We start from the raw sequence: 18770 nt of genomic DNA on the forward strand, positions 1-18770 counted from the left end.
GTGACTTTTGGGGGGGGGGTGAAGGGGATATCCCCCCCCCCCACCTTGACCGAAAAAAGCACCCAAGGGTGGCTGCGGTGGAGCAGAGAGGGGAAGCTGCTGCCCAGCCGTGTCCCGTGTGGTTGTGCATTAAAATCGCCCTCGCACCTGCCCCGTTGCCGTGCCCTCGTGTTCCCCCAGCCCATTTTTTTTTGGGGGGGGGGTCCCTGGGTCTGAGCCCTTTGGGGCTGGGTTGAAGCATCCCATCTGTCTGCACACTGGGGAGGGGGTCAGGAGCACCCTCAAAATGCCCCCCCCCGCACCCCTCCGGCCACTTTGCAGCCAGGGTTTGGGGACGGTGACCCCGCACCAGATGCGGGTACGGGGTGTTCGCTGCCCTCCTGGATCTGCTCGGTCCCTGCAGCCCCAAAACTGGTGCTCCCGGACCCCGTGTGCGCTCTGCTCCCAAATTCCACCCAGAAAGATGGAAAAAAAAAACAAAATGTGCAGCGTTGGCACCTGGCAGGTGTTGAAGGGTTGAAGGAGGGCTCTGGGGGTGGAAACGGGAGCACAGCTGGGCTGGGGGCTGCGTCCCCCTGCCCTGTGCCCCGGTGCTGCTGCGATCGATCCCATGGGAGGAGGAACGGGGAGCCCGGGGGGGCTGCAGCAGGGTCGGGGCTGCCCCTGGGTGCACTCCGAGGCCGGGTCCTGCCCCAGGCAGATTTGGGGAGCTGTCACTGGCCCTGGCTCACAGCGGTGGTGATGCTCAGCGTGTGCGTCCTCTGGCCAGCGAGCCCAGAGGGTTTTGGGGTGATGGGGGCAGCCCGGAGCTGCAGTGTGGGGTGGACACACACATGTACACACGTGTGCACACACAGAGCTGCCATCAGCTCGCCACGAGGAGCAGGGTCAGGCTGGAGGCTGCGTTCGTCCCGGACACCTCGCGTCAAAGCCTCGCTCTGCTGATGTGCCCTGGGCTGCTTTTTTTTCCCCCACAAAAAGTACTTTTTCTCCCATTAACAAGAAAAGGTAAGGAATCCATCAAAGCAGTGATTAGCTCAAGGAAAAGGGAGGAACGGGTCGTTAAAACAGAGGCAGTGACGCAGCCTGAGGCAGGCGGCGCAGCTGGGGAGATCCAAGAAAGGGGGGGTCCTGGCTGCACGTGCTGGGGGTGCATCGTGGGACCACCCATCGTGGGCCCCCCCTGCCTCCAAGGCGCCCCCGTTGCTGCAGCCCGGGGGGTGTGCAGCAGCTCTGGGGGTGTTTTTCCTTCTGGGGGCTCAGAAGGGTCGCGCCGTTCAGCATCACGCAGCGGTGGGTCGGGGCTGAGCACGGGGACAGGGGGAGCTCTGGGGTCCCAGGGACAGCGAGGGAGGGGAGCTGCGTGAAATGAGGACAAATCAAGCTAAAAGTGCAGTTCTAGGAGGGCGCAGACTGCGCGCTGTGCCGGGAGGTGCTCTGAGGAGCAACGTGTGCTTCACTGCAGCAGCTCCGAGTTGGTTTTGTTGTGACCCCAGCCCCACCGGGGGGTGGGCACCGAGGTTCTCACACATCCCCCAGCAGCAGGAGGGGTCTGAGTCCCAAAGCACCACCCACCACGAGTGCCTTAGGATGGTGAAACCCCAACTTCAGATCTTTGGTAGGACAAACCCTTACCCGAGGCGGTTGTTGGCCCTGCTGCAGCACAAACGGGCTGAGAGCTGAGCAGAGCTGGTAGGAAAGGGGAAATCCAGCACTTCACCACCACTGGGGGACAGCAGAACCGATGTCGATCGAAGGGCACCACGTCGCAGGGTTAAACTGTACGAGACCACGCACCGGGAACATTTATGGCCCCACACACCAGGGCTGTGCTACCTCCTCCTGACTTTGGGAATCACAGAAACCTCCCCGCAGCTCTCGGTGACAGACTGGAGCACGCGGGTACGGAAAGAAGCAGCCCACGCGTAGTTCTGCATTGAAAACATTTATTTTACAACAGTGGTTTCAGATAACTTAGCAGTCTTTATTTTAGTTTATATTCAGACGTACGATACACAAAACTACCATGCTAGAACATAAAATAATTCCTTCTGCTGGAACTGCGGGTATGTACAGGAGCTCAGTAGTATCGAGTGTTACAATCCACAAGGTTCGGACAGCCACATCTACTTACATACAGTTCAAAGTATGGTCCTTTAGTAACATAACAAAATATATATATGTCTATATTATAATTGCTTCTCAAATGCATTCATACTTCGATTGTGTTTTTTTTTTTTTTTGTCTTTTTTACAACTTTTTTTTTTGTTTTTAAAGACGGGCTCCCCCCACCCCGCCCCGCCCGAGGTGAAGTACAGTGCAAACGCCGAACGCATTCCCTCCTCCTGCCGTCCTCAGCTCCCTCAGGCTTCGGAAAGAGGCCAGTACAACACAACCCCGTGATGAATTCCTTAGCTCAGGGCCCTGCTCACATGCAAAATTAATAGAAACCGCCTTGGATGAGCTGATAACGCAAAGCAAACGACCCACGCCCAGCCCAAAAAAAAAAGTGGGAGAAGGTGGGGACGAGCAGAGGAAGGGATGACAGCAACTGGCTCACGTGGCGCACGCCCAAACGAGGACACGGCGAGGCTCTGGGACTTGGCAAGAGGCAGAGTTCATCGACTGCGTGGGACACGGACAGAACAAGAAAGGTGGGCGCAGGAGGTGGGATCCCCCCACCTGCTGCATGGAAACCCACCGTGGAAGCTCACGCTCTGCATCAGGCATCAGCTCCTGGGGTGCAGGCTCGGCTGCGCTCTCCACCCGGCACGAGCAGCAGCAACCCGGTGGCACCCCCACTAACTAACTGCAGTTTGGTGACTTGCAAGAGCTCCCCGGCTTACGAGCCCGACCTGCAAACACTGCAAATTGAGCAGCTGGAGCAGGCTGTGCCAAAACACTGTTAGAGTTTTAATTCACCCTAGCAAGGAGGGAAGATTTTGGGAGTAAAGGTTGTTTTCTCCTTTCCAGGCAGCACAGCTCCCTGCTTTGCCCACCACCTCTTTATTTATACAACAGGATCCTGCCGCTGTGTCACCAGGCACTCAAGCCAGGAGTTGTTTTTCCTGCAGCTGCAAGGAGAAAGCACAACTCTGGCCGCACAAAACTCACACCATGCGCTTGTCTGAGAGCTCACAGAAGCACTTTGAGCCAAATTTCACGTTTTACCACCGAAGAAAAAACGGCAGCAAGTGCAAGGTGCACACCTGTTGTATAAATATATGTATGTGCATATACACACACACACAGTGCTGCAATCCAAAACCTACAGCACGGGTTGGGACCTTGCTTTGTGAGCTCAGAAATCCACTTTGTAGAGTACAACGTGGTGAAAACCAGCATAGGGGGAAAAACAATGCTGTATTCTGTTCACCTCTAGAGATGAGGGTAGTGATCACATTTAAACCACCCCCACGTCCCAGCCCACGCAAGCCAAACCTATCCCCTTGCCCTCCTTGCGGCTGCTGGGTTTCATTTTGTTCCCTAAAGAGAAGCCCGAGCAGCAAAGCCCAGCGCCAGCCGACCGGGCTGAGGCCAAAGGGTGGAATTTGAGCAGATCACACTTGGTGGAAGCCGTCACCGCGCACGGAGCACGACCACGGGCACACAGCCACGCTGCTGGCCGCGGGGGAAAAGGGAGCAGAGAAGACACCAGCACTCAAGAATGAATGGCCACTTTATAGAAGCGCTTCCTCTGTACACATACATACATATATAGAGAGCCACCAGGAACTCCCGGCGTCTACCCTTGGAGCAACAAAATCAGCTGTGCACGGAACACGGGTGCTTCGTTTCCAAACGAAGGTTTGTCTTCCACATTTATGGCATTTGACTTGTGCAAACAGAAAACAGACCGACAGCTTCCCTCGTGCGGTTCCTTCGTGTACAGAAAGCCTCGCGGAATGGAACAGGGATTCGACAGGGATTTCCATCTTGCAGAGTCCCACACAGCGCTTAAAACCTCCGAACGCAGCGCGTGGAGCAGACCAGAGTTCTTGCAGGACTCGGACACGGACAGATTTCCTGCCCCTGAGTTAGCTATCAGTCATACTTTCAGGATATTTAAGCAGTTGGTGCAATGGTACGCTACAAACTAGATGATTTCCACGACAATACAGAGAAGCGGCATCAAATGATGAAGCGAGTTAAGTTTATACCGACCTTACGCCACTAACACTTGCGCTGGGGGGTTACGATTCAGTGCTCTGATTCTAAGATTAACGCGTATTTAAACAGCATCCAGAATTATTAACACGAGGCAGGGGCCGCCAAGGGGCAACAGCCTCCCTGACTGCCTGGCGGGGATCTCCTGTTAAATATTATGCCAATATCCAGTTGCATCGGGTAGGGAAAACTGCAGCACAAGGACGTTCCCTAAACTCTCTGGAAACGTCAAGAACACTGAAGGGCACCAGACAGACGAAGGGCACAAACTACTGGAGAGAACGGGGTACCCCTCTGGAGTGCACAGGTTACAGATGCTCTGAGATGTGCCCCACTCAAAAAAAAAAAGCACACCAGGGTCCCTCGACACCACGCAGCGTAACTGCCTTAATAAACGGGACAGGACAGGACGGGAGGGCATCTCCCAGCGGGTTCCTGCCCGGGTTCTACCTGTAGTGTTTGTAGGCTCTGAGAGGAAAGGGTTTGAAAGCTGCACTCCCCCTTCCCAGGGCACCGTCGCGGGGCTCGGCGTTGCTCAGCTCGGTGCCAACGCCGCCTCCCAGCGCGGGCGCCTCCGGTCAGACCGCAGGCTGTGCAGGACCCAACTTCCAAGAGCATCACATCGTAATACCACTAGGAGCGCTAATATCTAAAGCAGTTTAAAAATATTACAAATCTAAAAATAAGACTAAAAAGGTACGATGGCTCTAAAACATCACCGCGTGGGATCGGCAGAAATGTACACCATATCGGACACCACGGGGGCTTACAAAACCAAAAGTTATATACAGATAAATATTTAAGAACTTCCTACGTACATCACCAACAAAACGATACACGTGAAACTGCTGCAATAACCCTTCAGCAGCTCCAAGCGAGGGCGCAGTCCTCGTACCCCGTATCTGCAGGGAGTGTAGGGGGTCGGGCACCGCGAGCCCCGCACTGCCGACAGCCCCCGGCTGCTGTGCCGTGCTCAGGGCTCTCCTCACTTACCCGAAGCCACGAAGGGCACAACGAAACTCGCAGCGAAGCCAGCAGCCAGCCCTCGACACGCACAGAGTCGGGCTCTGGACGCGCTCCTCCCCGCAAGGAGGAGCCACAAAAGCGCTCAGGAAACGGGCGCTGAGCGGGGGCGGCCGCGCTCCCGGAGCTGAGGTCTCAGGCAACTCGTAAAACAAAAAACTGCGATGCAACTTTTTAAAAATAACCAAAAAAAATATCCAAGCTCAAGCGTTCATTCGGGCAGCAGGCCGAAGAGAGATGACAGCGCTCGGGTGCAGCTCTGGAAGGAAACATTCTGCAGGCAAGCAGTGCCCGCGAAGCTGCTGCTTCAGCTCTGGCAGGGACAACGCAGCGCCAGCGACTTCAGCTCAGAAATGTGCCACAATTAACAATTATTTCCAACACAACTTCGCATTTACTAGGATGAAATTTGGCCACTTGGAAGTGCAACTCCTGCTTGACATGGGGATGCTCTTGTACCTTACTTCCAACAACAAAAAGAAGTGGGCATTGCCCTACCTAGCTTCTGGTTACACAATTTTAGTCTTAAAGCAGCAACGTTTAAATAACTTTTTTTGTAGAGTTCAGGAAGAAAGACGTTACTATACAATAATATTAAATTCAGAGGTCTGAGGAGGAATACAGGCAAACTAAGACTGTTTCAAAAAATATGAGTATTTGCCTAAAAAGGCTTTTTCTCCTCATTCCCTGTGAGTGGGATCTCAGCGTAGCTTCCCTCGGAGCATCTAGCAGCACTCAGACCAATCCCCTACACCCACAGAAACAACCCAAAGGAAAGCAAAGCAGCAACTCTCGCTAAACAAGGAACCAAACCAGGCGGTTTCCCCTGGATGTCAACTTTCCGAGCAGTGCAGAACGCAGATGAAGGCATCGCCTCCACCCTCCCTTTGCCCCACACATCAGACCTGCTGTCAGCTCTCCCGCACGGCTTCCCCGCGCTGTCACTGCCTCCTCGCACCCCGATGCCAGCCCCGGCGCACTCGCTCGCTCTCCTGGCCGCTCGCTGCTCCCCATCAGCTTTTTTTGGGGTCAAAAGAGGTGCCTGGGGGTTAAGGAACAGAAGCACAGTCAAAGCTTTTTGTTACACGTCCCGATGAACGCGTGGAGATGGGAGAAACACACGCAGAGCGTACGGGGAAACAGCCTTCATCTCGCTCTACCCAGTCAATCGTATCAACTGCGCTCATTTAAAAAGCCAAAAAATCCCCCAGGGCGGTTTTGTTTGTTTAAGCTGACAACATCGACTGATCTGCGTGGATTACAGGGGCCATTCGAACCAGCGAGTTCTCAGGGAAGGGAGCCTGTAGAGAAATTCAAGCATAATCCAGGGTGCAATTCAACAGCCAGAACCAGCGCCGGGCAAAACCTACAAGGACAGCCTACGTGATGTCATTTTTTTAAGCTTTAAAATTGCTTTTCTTTCCAAGGGGTCAAACAAAGACTTAATTGAAGACCTTGAGCCAAATCAGAGCTGTCCTCAAGCCCACTCAAGAAAGTTTTCCTGACAAATCAGAATCTTTCACTAACCCACAACGTTTCAGGTCTGAAGGCCTATCCACGAGGCAGAAGTTAACAAATTTGCTCCTTACATCTCGTCAGTTTTCATTTTTGGAACCTGATGTGGTGACAAAAGCATGCTTATTTGCAACAGGCGAGCAATAAACATGGGTTTGTACCAAGAGTGACAGTAAGATCCCACTTTGCACGCGTTCCTCCCTCGGTGTTTAGACTGTTTTTATAACATTTTCTTCTACCCAGTGCGTTGAGCGTGGCTTCACATCAGATTTTATGTGCTCTATCATTTCCAGCTCATGCACAGATGGAGCGAAAATAAATTCAGAAAGATTCCCTGGCAGGAGGGTACCCTTCATTCGCTGGCAGCTCCCACAGCCTGACAGTGCTTTTTTTTTTTTTTTTTTACCCCATTCGTAACGCCTGGACCTTAAAAGAGCAGCGGGAGAGACCTTCAAAGCACACCCCGGACGGGAGGCTGTAAATAGCCTCAGGACAGAATCAGGTGAAAAATGAAAAAGGGGAGATGAGGGTACAAAGAACGGTAGAGGCATTGTGATATAAAACCATAAGAGCAGAATTAACGAGGCTGTAATTAACTGCTAGAAGCGCCACACGTAGGCTTACTGGTAGCTGCTCTAGATCCCGGCTCCGTATGACCTAAACCAAGAGAATTAACAACAAAATACACCAGCGATTCAGCAGCGGACTAAAATGCCTCTTTAACAGTTAAACAAATCTCAGTCAACCACAGTTTCAAGAGAAGTATTCAAACATTATTGGCTTCACAACAGAACAGGAAACCTTTCAATGGTTTCCCCACAGTTGTTCCGAGGAAAAGAAAAACTGGTGTAAACAAGTCTAAACGCAAAACAATGTGCAAATTATACAATATAAACATAAAGAAAGGTGGTTTGTTCTTAAAAAGCCATTTAAGTGCTCCACAAAGATGCTCATGAGAAAATTAAAGGGCTAATGGATTATAAAAACACGTAATACCCCATTTGTCTCTTAGTATCTCAGAATATTAGAGAAAAATGTAAAAGCCAATTATTATTATTATTATTTTTTAACATTTATGCTGTTGCCTGTCTGTATTTTATCCACTTGCTCGGTGAAAACCAATGAACCAGTTTCACTTTAAGATTCTCATGCATTCCGAAAAGCTGCACTATTTGGTCTTTAGCATTTCAGGAAAAGTCAAACCAAACCAGAATTGTGCTTGCAGTTAAAATCCCACCGCCACCACCAACGAAACCCATTCACAGTTGGTTTTGTGACAAACTACAGCTTGTGATTACACTGACACTGAGGATAACCCTTACGCATAAAGAGGTGTTCATCAATTTACCTGTTCAAAGATTGGAAACTCTCCCTTCTTATTTTTCAAGGTAGATTTATTTAAGCTGAAAACCAGCATTAAAGAGAACTCCAGCTCTGCAGGACTGGCATTTTTTTTTTTTGGTTCTTGGCTTTGTAAACTTGCTTAAACAATGCAGGAATAAGAGAATTGGCTTGCTGCACCCAAATGAAAATCATGAACTTTTAAAGGTCTTTGACAGCTTGGCTGTATGAAAAAATGGTGGCTTCTGTGAAACTTTTTCTTTTTAAATCTCATTTTTAGGCCAGTACTACTGCTTAAAATGCAGAATGTCTCCCTCACACATATTGTGACAACTCAATACATTACACCACAGACATTTAACATAACTCCATACATGCTATAAAAAAAAAAAAGAGAGAAAGAAAACATAAAACCGTAGCTAAACTGCTTTAAATACTGCATGCTACAGCACTTCACGTATCATCAAGATACGACACTGAAAGGTGACAAAAGGCTGAAGGGATTACAAAATATTCTCGGCAGGTTGGAAAGCTGCCTTCTTACTCTGGCAGAATTTTTTCCCCCTCCCCATTCTCTACTTCTAATGTTCATGATTCTAGTGTTGAGTTGGCCATGTAATTTTTTATCCATTCTAATTACAGTGTTTCCTTAACTTAATTAAATCCATCAGTGTGGTAGCTGGGGTGAGAGTCAGCTGTGAGCTGGGTCGTCTCTGTGGCTGATGCTGGCTGTATCACAATAGGTGCGTCTGAGGCCTCTGAAAAGCAAAGACAAAAGGTTTAGCACGTCAAGCAGAAGAAAAAGCAGCGTTCTGTGGTGTGGCAAGCGGAAGGTCCGTCTCCCTGCAACACTTTGATAACACAATTTTACACTCCTCTAGAGCACGGTGAGGATTTATGGTCTTTCAGTCTGCACACACTGCCATTAGCCTGGCAATAAATGTTCCGTACGTAGCTTTTATTTCTTTCTGCATTTAAGAGCAGCTGCTGCTCTCCCACCATTCAGCAATAGCAGTTACAAACATCATCAGAGCACACCCAGGACACTACTGAGCAGGCTGGGGGTGCATGAGGAGCTGGGAGGGGACAGAACCAGATGGGGGCTGCCATCACTCGGTCACTGGTCAGCAGGTGGTGAGCAACTGCCTTGTGCATCACTTTATCTGTTCTTTTTGTTGTTATTTTAATTTCTTTCACTTTTTCCCCCCTCTTTCTTATTAAGCTGTCCTTATCTCAACCCACGAGTTCTTTTACTTTTCTTTTCATTCTCTCCCCCCGTCCCACTGGGCGGGGAGCGAGCGAATGGCTCCCTGCTCAGCTGCCCGCTGGGTTAAACCACAGCAGACACCCATTTCTCCGAAGCTGAACCCAAGTTCAGCAAAGACCCACGGGGACTTCTCAGCAGCTGTATTCCTGTGGTGGTGTTACCCGTGTAACCATTTAAACTCTGGTGCTTCTTCTCCCCCAGAGACCTGTGCTGATCTCTCTTCAAAGCCAGCACTGCTCCTTAAATAGCCCACTGAGCACGAGGTCAGAGACCGATGCTCTCTGAACATCGGTCATCCTACACTTGTACAAATCTCACAGATTTATTTTTTTATTTTTTACCTACCCCTTTCATCTGACTGCAACTGTGCCTCCAAGTCCTCTGGAGAGACGTAGTATTCCTGCTCTTCGCCTTCAGGAGGTTTAGGTTTACACTTCCCACAGCAACAATTACAGCAGCAGCACAGACAGCAACAGCAATAGCAGCCTGTGATGAGCCCACAGAACACAAACAAGGCCTGCAGAGGACAGAAGATAAAGAAATGTTCATAATCTACGCCCACCACGCCGCGACCACTGAGTTTGTGAGACTTTGATATGGAAACTAGAGACAAAAAAAAAAGTGATGTAGAGGCATAACATATTGGCTACGTTTTTATATTTAACCACCGTGAGGTATTTAAAATATGTGCAAAAACTGGTGACAGCTACGAACATTTTCTACTGAGCTGAATACTGTCAGTCTGGTTTACTTGAAGAAATTCCTAGAAATTAGGTTTAAGTGGTCTGTGTTTTCTGCTACATCTGCAAGATGACGCTGAAGCAAATCTGTAGTGAAATCCAGAGGTACAATAGTTTCAGACAGACTGGAGTCTGCATAATATCCCTGGCCCAGATTTACACTAGCTAGCCGACGTACGGATTGTCATGTACCTACAGCAGGGACTTACCCAAGGCCGTAGGCATGGCTGCAAAGCTAAATCACACTGAAGTTAGGAGATTAGATCCTACCACTACCTGAGCAAACCAACACAAAGCTAGCTGAGCCTGTCTGGGTGCCCATCACTGTGAGGCAAAATTCATGAAAATGAATTTTCATGAGCAAAATGAAAATTTTCAGAGGTCACTGCCTAAAACTGTTTGAAAAAATCACCGTACAAGATAGCAAATCACTCTGATTTGGGGACTTCACTTCCTACAAGGGGACAGAGAGATAGAGACAGGCAACAGGGTAGAAAAACAAGACATATTATGCTTAAAAATGAGTCCAGTAAAATAACTCCTTGGTGCTAAGAGAAGACGTCTATACAATAATTATTTCACCTTTTAAAAAAAGCTTTAAAAGTATTTGTGAAGAAACATGCAGTGCAATTTGGTACACTGTGAGACTCTTCCACTGTACAAGAAACAATGATTGGCAAGTGAACAAATAATCTGGAGTCTGTGAAATCACAGTTAAAAGGTTAAATTACAAGGTGTCAGAGATTCAACAAGTTCCAGAAGTAAAAGCAAACACCATTTTCAAACGGAGTTCTTTAAGGATTTTAAATGTCAATCCAGAACAACTTCTCCTTGCACTTTTATTTACCTTTGCCCACCAGCTGGATAGGACGAAATACGTGTTCACATTTTCTTCACCAAACTGCTCTGCTACATACAGACCCAGAGAACCATACTTATCATAAATGTTTCGCTTCGTTGCATCGGTCAATATTGCGTGTGCATTATTGATCTCTTTGAATTTTTCTGCTGCCTCTGGATTATCAGGGTTTTTATCAGGATGGTATTTCAATGCAAGTTTCCTGCAGAAAGAAAAAGAGTATAGATTAAAAAAATAGGATTTGTGTTCCCCATCCCCACCACCTCCCTGTTCCATAGCCTGCCACTCAGGAGAGGTTTTCAAGTCCCCATTGAAAGTATCTAAGCAGCTCTGGTTTCCTTCATTTCTGATTCACTTCCCTGTTGATAACAAAACACTGCTGCACTGTCTAGCTTAATTTGCAGGATTGATTTCAGACTGCTGGATTGAATCCTCAGAAATCCACTGGAAAAATTCAGCACAATGAAGAAAAGAAGAAAGCACTCCCTTCTACCCCTCAGCCCCAGCAATTTCCACCAGTAGGTTTTCGTGCTGCTGAAGCAAAAACCAAGCTAACAGAAGAAAGAGACACCTCATGTTTATGATACAGTATCAAAGAGTAAATATAAGCAAGCTGCCACAACTTATCTACAGTGGTGGAACACAAAAATAGAACAGACAATCACTTGTGGTTAATTCACCAGTTCCTGTGCAGGTACAAAATACATTTCAGTTCAAGTCTTGCTAGAACAGAACTGGCTTTCGAGTTTCGAAATATCAGGAAATTTTAACGTACCTCCCCATATCATCCGAGATCTTACAACTACATGATAGCGGTTTACAGCACCCTGAGGTCACGAAGGATAGCACAAAAATCCAAAAGTTTAAGGACTGATGAATTTGCAAGTTCAGACACGGCCCAAGCAGTGAAAGAAATCAGTACTGGCCAAACACCTCTCTAACGAACACAGAAAAAACACTGCTTGGCCATTTGAGCCATTTGTGCTCCAAAGCAGAAAATGATTTGGAATTCTATGATTCACATATTCCGTAGCCCGCAGGCCAGCAAAGGACATCCCAGATCAAATGGAACAAAAACGAGGTGGCCAATAAAATAGCAGAGGCAACAAGACAAGGTGAAATTTCAGATACACATTAAGCAGCTCCATTCCCCCTTGGATCCAGTCGAGTCCTTCCTCCAAAGGAAAAAAAGTTTGCAGTTTTCACCCCCATGAGTGAAGTCATTTTCTGGTCACTGAGGCTAGAGGACTACTGCCTCAAACTTCCAGTTAGAAGATTTTAGAAAGCCATAGCTAATTCTGGATAGTTTGTCTGCCTCATTTATTCATGGGTTTCACTCTGTAAGAGCTATCAGTATTAAAAAGTGACTTGGAAAGGGAAAAAGGGTTTGGTAAATGTTGAAAACTAGAAGGAAACTTATGTATTCTCAAGTAAAGATTTCTACTGACCCCTAGTGTAATGTTAAACACACTGCCACTTGCCAAATAACATGACCATACGTACGTAGCTCATGCTTAAGGTAAAAAAAGCAATTGCATATAAACAAGTCTGGGGTGAATGTGGGAAGATAGGATGGGTACAGGACTTGAAGTTTTTACTTGGTCAATGTGAAGCCACTTCACATGTCCAACTTTAAGAAAAGAGGTAAAAAAATCCAATTTTAAAACTAACTCCACATGAAGTAAGAAATTTTGCATGTAATTTTAGAAAGAATTGTCAGTCCCCATCCTTGTTTACATCTTCAGTCTGCACCTCACTGTGTCAGAACTAGAAGTGATGGATAAAGGAGCAGGACTGCCCAGCTGTGTTCTCTAAGCCAGGCACAAAGCTACAGAACGGAAATGAGGAGTTAAACTCTGATCCCAGACTTAAAACATGGTTCAACTTTCAGATAAAGAACTTGCAGAATGATACTGCACATTTGAGAATTCAACTTGCTATAAAGAACATTTAGGGATCTAACAAGTCTTGCACACAAAGTCTAGGCATGGTTTCCACACAATTTTTAAAAGAAACCACATGTTTTCACCTGGTATCCTTGCAAATTTTTCTTTTTAAATAAACCAACATGAGCCTAAACATAAATACCACATCTGTTGAACACTTAAAAAGCTATTTGTGGTATCGGGCAACAGGTGTAAGACTCAAACCCTTACCTGTATGACTTTTTAATATCATCAGAAGTAGCATTCTTGTCCAGTCCTAGCACGTGGTATAACGATTCTCCAGAGGTAGACAGCGAACGTTGCCTCTGGTCTGCCATCTTAACTAGCCTGAACAGAGGAGTGGTCCCTGGAAAAAAAAATAAAAAATTAAGAAATGCTTAAACTAAAAAGAACAAAGACCTTATTACAGAAATCAGCCTTGAAAAAAGAGGCTTCAGGGTATGAGAACTGCATGTGAAAATTCACCTTGTAGGTTTTAACAGGTGTCGAAGAGAAAAAGCTCTTAATATATGTGGAAGTTAAAAAGTTTTTAAAAAAAACAACAGTGCATTATCAGTGAAAACTGCTACACCTTCAACACAGCAGCAGGTCCTACAGAATCAGTGGTGTATATTCTCAATTCCACTCTTTAAAAAAATAAAATAAAAATCGACAGCTGAAGCATAGCTACAGGTATGTCCCGCATACACATCCCTAATGCTATTCATCTTTGTCTTAATGTTATTTATGCATGACAACAGCTAGAAAAATAACTGGACAACAGCGAGGCTGCTGTCACACTGAGGCTGCCTTTTTGCACCACAGGTGCACGGGGTAAGCACAAAGCTCCGCGTCCATCTCCCCCCTAAGAACCAAAATCTGTGAATCAACCATTTAACTTGTCTTCTATATAAATCACACTATGGAAAGCGACAGCCTCCTGCTCTAAATTCAGATGTGCAGACCTCGGAGGTCTCCCCGGCGACACGGCGCAGACAGATATGGATACGCCCTCTAACATCCTTAGGAGATTAGCATCTGCCGTTCTTTAGCTGCAGAACTGCAGCGAGGATGAGCATCGAAGAGAAGACTATTGGCTATTTTTGGATTATGTCATTACAGCTAGCCCACACCAGATTATGTAGACTTTGAAAAAGATATTTAAAGCACCAGACTTTTCAAATTTAACCCTTTGTCTTATATAACAAAGTTAATAACTTCAGCTTTTTTAATACTACCTAAAAGAAATACTCAAAGATCTGTCACTACCTGGTTCTTGATTCTCAGAGCCTACCTGGTAACTACTCTGCTGCGTTTGGCCTCCCCAGCTTGAAATTAGTTTAATGCCGATAACTGGGTCTGGTTTTGGTAACTGGAGTGCAGCTGCTGAACTGGTAAACTCTCATCTAATTTCCTTCAAGAAGTCACTGGCAGCTCTGGTAAGTTTAATTAAATGCTACCTAATAAGGAATTGGTAAATTAATAATGATGATGATGATAACAGTCGTAAGAATAGCAGCAGCTCTAAATTCATAGGCCAAGAATCCAAAATACACTCCAAGTCAGGAAGGAGGATATGTGTGTAGGAAGAAAAAAAATCTTTTATTTTTTTCCCCTTTTAAAAAGACAGTGATAAGCTACTGAACCGTTTCCACAGGAGAGAAAAAATATCAAGGAGAGGAAAACCATCAAGAACCACCCCGTCCAAGAGCACAGGAGACAAAACACCCTCCAGGATGGTCTTTCCACGCCTGCCACCACCAGCCTGTCCCCCAAGCAGTCCCACTACAGAGGTCAAAGACTGGTGATCCTGACGTGGATCCAGTAATCTAGCTAATCACACAGGCTGCCCCAATGGCTGCGCAGGCTCCTACGCTCCATTCTCATCCACCAAGAGCACCACCTCTTCCTGGGAAATTCTCTTGCACTTTCTATCAAGCCCACGGGCTGTGAGCAGCATCCAGCCCTAGGGATGCTCTTCTCTGGCACTTCACTACCTGTGTTTAGCAGTCTGTAGCTCCACTTAGGCAAAACGAGCTCCCTTTCAAATCAATCCAACACGCTCCTGGCACACAGATGCTGCAGATCACAGGTACACACCATGTTCTGCTTAATAAAATCCCTACTGTTAAATGAGGGCCAATTGGCTTAGTAGAAATAAATTCAATTTGATGCAGGCTGTGGCTATCAGTCTGTAGGCTGCTTGTCAAGAATAAAGACAGTTATAGGAATAAAATCTCATGCTGCTACAATTTTTTAATCATTTTCATCTGAAAAGTTCAGGGTAGGGGGGTGCTTGCATTTACTTTTCAATACTGGAACGAAGAGGACATGGAGGCATCGGCAGAAGAATGGAGGCCGAGGTGGTAACAGGAATTCACCTGGGAAACTTGTTATTTAAAGGATCAGAACAGCCTTATGACTATGAAAGCAACCTTTGGCTTTTCAAATACGGAACAGAATTACAAATCCAATAAAGGTGCGAGTTATTTAAGTTTACAGGACTTCATAAAGCAGGATATTGCCTACCCTCCTGTTTTTACAAGCGGCTCTAACTCACAGCACAGCTCTGTTTTTAAAGTGTTGTACCCAGCAGTAACAAGGCATCTGCTGCGTGTTCTAAGCGAGCAGGATTCCCTGAAGAGGTTTCGCTCAGAAGGTCCTGAAGAAAGGTAATCCCCCGGATTAAACAGCACAGTTTTTAACCAGCTGTGTACCAGACTGCCCCGCATTAGTCAGCTTTAATAGAACATGCAACTGTTCTCAGCGTGGCCAGATAAGTGTAATCAGCACCAGCTTAACAAAAAGAATTAGATTAAACCTGGACAGTTACAGGAAAACTGTGTATAAATATTTTATACACATCAGTGGTAAACTGGGCCTTAGAAAGACGGATTTTCTTTTTAACTTCTCAAAAGAATCTTATCAAGCTTCCTGAAATTGTTGGTATGTTTCTTTCTGCCAGGTTTGCCGCTTCTTAGACCCTTTTATAACCTGAATTTAACCCATCAAAATGGCAGATTACAATTAAAACAAAGAAAAAAGGATAGTTCCCTGCCATTTTTTTTAGGGACATCCCAGTGAGTATCAGCACCAAGGATGACAGCAGATCAGGTGGTTAGAAGCAAGGAGGGCTCAAACTTCTCCCTTTTAAACCTTCCCAGCCTCCAAACCTGGCCCGGCCACGCCTGCCCCTTCAGCCTGAGACCTCCAGAGCTAGCAGCTTGCTGCTGGCAGGAGGGGCCCTGCCTCCTTCTCTCCCAGCCCCAGCAGTGAATTTCTACCACTCCTCCAGTCCCACCTCTGGCAAGCAGCTGACCCTGCAGCAAGAAGGCGCAGGGACCTGAACTGGAAGGGGGCAGCAAGCGAGGCATCAACTTTTCCAAGACACCAAGCTTATTTGTGTGGTAGGAAGGAGGGGGGAGGTTACAGAAGTCACATTTCTGCTGGAAAGAAGCACAACCTGGAGTAATACAGTGATGGAGGGCTAATTTGACAGAGGGTAAGCATTATTTCAGTGCCATCAGCATCCACGAGCTGCCTAACAACAGCAGCTTTCCACTTCACTCCAAGGCTGGGGCATTAAATATTTAGTCGTTAACAAACCTTCGGAAACTATAGCGCCAAGCTGCCTAAAATATCCCTTTCCACATTTCAAATTCTTTTTTTTTGTTTTGTTTTGTTTTCCATGTAAGCCACAAAGGCACAGCTGCTCGCCTGGAATTCCTCACTGGGGGAGAGGCTCGGGGAAAAGAGCTGCGGATGCTCAGCACCACCACCAAGTCTGGAAGGGGCAGGGGAAACCGAATAACTTTCGGAACACTACCACAGAAGAACATTACGTAAAATATGAGAAAATGAAATGCAAAGCCATGCTGGAAGTGCAGGGCAGGAACCGAAGAGACAGGCTCTTCCCACACAGCTGCAGGAAACCACAAAAGCCAGCACTCACCTGGAATCTCGCTGGACTATTCTGAGGTAAGCGGTAACTGCTCGCAGGCACCTCCAGAACCGAATCTCCTAAAGACAGAACAAAAGCAAGTAAGTTTTTCACTGACTTACGTTGAGGACTCATTGCCAAGTTGTCATCCCATTATTTTGTCGGAAGAATCCTTTGCAACGTGCTAAAGATGAGAAGGAAGTGAAATAAAGAAGTTAACCAAATTATGCAGAATTTTCACTTGAAGGAGATAAATATTGGAGCTGTCGGGAAGGCGGAGGCGCAGTGCAGCCAGGACAGTCACCACGCATACACCTTCCCACCACGTGGTCAGCTGGCATCAAGGAACATATTTTGAAGGCTGCATCTCAGTATTTCCAGCATGCTTTCACTCACACACTGCCTTGCTGTCAATGTCCCAAATAAAACAAGAGTATTTTTATTCCCCAAAATATCTTACACTACAGGAAATCTCCACAATGTAAAATATTATCTTCAGAAATGATTAGGTCAAATGAAGTTAGAAATACTTGAATCTGTACTTTAAAGGGCTCTGGGCTTCTATCTGTAACTTCAGCCTCTTCTCCCAAACCTCCTACACGCAGACAAGCACGTAACCAAAATAAGATGCCAGGCATGCAGATAGCTCTGGGCACACACAAACCACTTATCAGTAAGACTTCAGGCTTTTTCTTCTTAAGCATTTGTGAAAGATCTGGACTTTCAACAAGGGAAGTGTGTTTTTTAAGTCCTGAGAACCTGCAATGTTGTTAGAGAGAGACTGCTAAAGAAGCTTAGCTAGCGGGAGGACCGCACAAGCAGGCACTCAGCCTCTCCTGCCTCCCTCGGCAGGGATGCGAGGCTACCCACGGCACTGCAACTCCTGCGCAGCACAGAGGGTTTAGCAGTGTTCATATCTCAGGTGCCTTCCTGACCAACATATATATTTATTTTTATTTTCAGTGGAAGAACAGCACTGCCTGTACTGCACCTTTCTTCACAGGTAGTAACAGCACTGCTGCTCTGATGACCAAGACATGTAAGGAGACAGCAGCTGCACTTTGCCAATTTCAACATCATTTTGCACACCATCCAGACTGCTCCATGTGCTTCCACTGCACAGCAGCATCAGCTCAATTTGCCAGGGCAAATTTCCATCAAGAAAACCTCACTTTTAACCCAAAGGATGGTTCTTGAGCCCTTAATAATATGATTGAACTTCTGTTTAGCCCTGAAGTGGTCGGGCAGTTGGACATGATGGTCTTTGAAGGTCTCTTCCAAACAAACTATTCTATTCTAATTCCCCTTCCCGTGCTCTGAAGCAGATTGCAGAGGGAAGAAACAAACCTCACTTCAGCATACAAGGAGGGAGAGAACCTGAGGTGCTGCAGCAACAGAGAATATTTCTGTCGGTGAAGACAAAGTTACACAGGCTGCTGCGGACCATGAAAACAAGAGAACATGAACAGAGGGACCTTCAAAAAGCTAGATGGTGCTGCAGAAAACCTTAGGGAAAAGCCATCACTGTAATAAATTGGAATTTATTTCTGATTAAGCAGGTACAGAACAAACCTAGCCCACGCCAGGAGTCACAAAGCCACTTCTGATTAGATCAGAGCACAGTCAACTTCGTCTCCTCCTTCCTGCTGCCGCCAGCGGGGCACCAGCCGCAGGGCGCCCCGGGCTCTCCTGCACCGCGGCCGGCGGCTCCTCGGCTCCACATCACACCCTGCCTGGAGCTACCCCCGGGTATCAGAACAGAAACAAAGGGAGAGAAAACAAAAGGACAAAAATCTGCAAAGAAAAAGGAATTGTTTTTAAAAAAAAAATCAAGATCAATGGATGTTACCTGGTTCCAAACAACTCAGCAGTATTAAAACCACGGCAAGAAGTTTTGTAGCACAAATGAAGAAACACGCTCGGGACACTTGCCTGCTCTTTCAACTACTTTGCTCATACCAACACCAGTTCTAACTTCACTTGTCCTGCAAAT

The 18770-nt window shown here is 46.8% G+C and overlaps 1 protein-coding gene across 6 annotated transcripts in view; it reads right to left on the minus strand.

Moving 5' to 3' along the window:
* Positions 1 to 1929: 1929 nt before the first annotated feature.
* The window catches only part of DNAJC5 (DnaJ heat shock protein family (Hsp40) member C5), a 29311-nt gene continuing 12470 nt past the window's right edge, over positions 1930 to 18770 (minus strand). For all 6 annotated transcript variants that reach the window (XM_038166122.2, XM_038166123.2, XM_038166125.2 and 3 more), the window contains 5 exons: positions 16790 to 16857; positions 13069 to 13204; positions 10901 to 11114; positions 9659 to 9830; positions 1930 to 8804 (listed from right to left, as the gene is read on the minus strand). In XM_038166122.2, coding sequence (XP_038022050.1) covers positions 8701 to 8804; positions 9659 to 9830; positions 10901 to 11114; positions 13069 to 13175 — 597 coding nt within the window. In that variant the 5' untranslated portion in view covers positions 13176 to 13204; positions 16790 to 16857 and the 3' untranslated portion in view covers positions 1930 to 8700. The remainder of the gene's footprint in view (positions 8805 to 9658; positions 9831 to 10900; positions 11115 to 13068; positions 13205 to 16789; positions 16858 to 18770) is intronic.

Source organism: Anas platyrhynchos, chromosome 21, assembly GCF_047663525.1.
Source record: "Anas platyrhynchos isolate ZD024472 breed Pekin duck chromosome 21, IASCAAS_PekinDuck_T2T, whole genome shotgun sequence".
In the NCBI taxonomy this organism is placed as follows: Eukaryota; Metazoa; Chordata; class Aves; order Anseriformes; family Anatidae; genus Anas; species Anas platyrhynchos.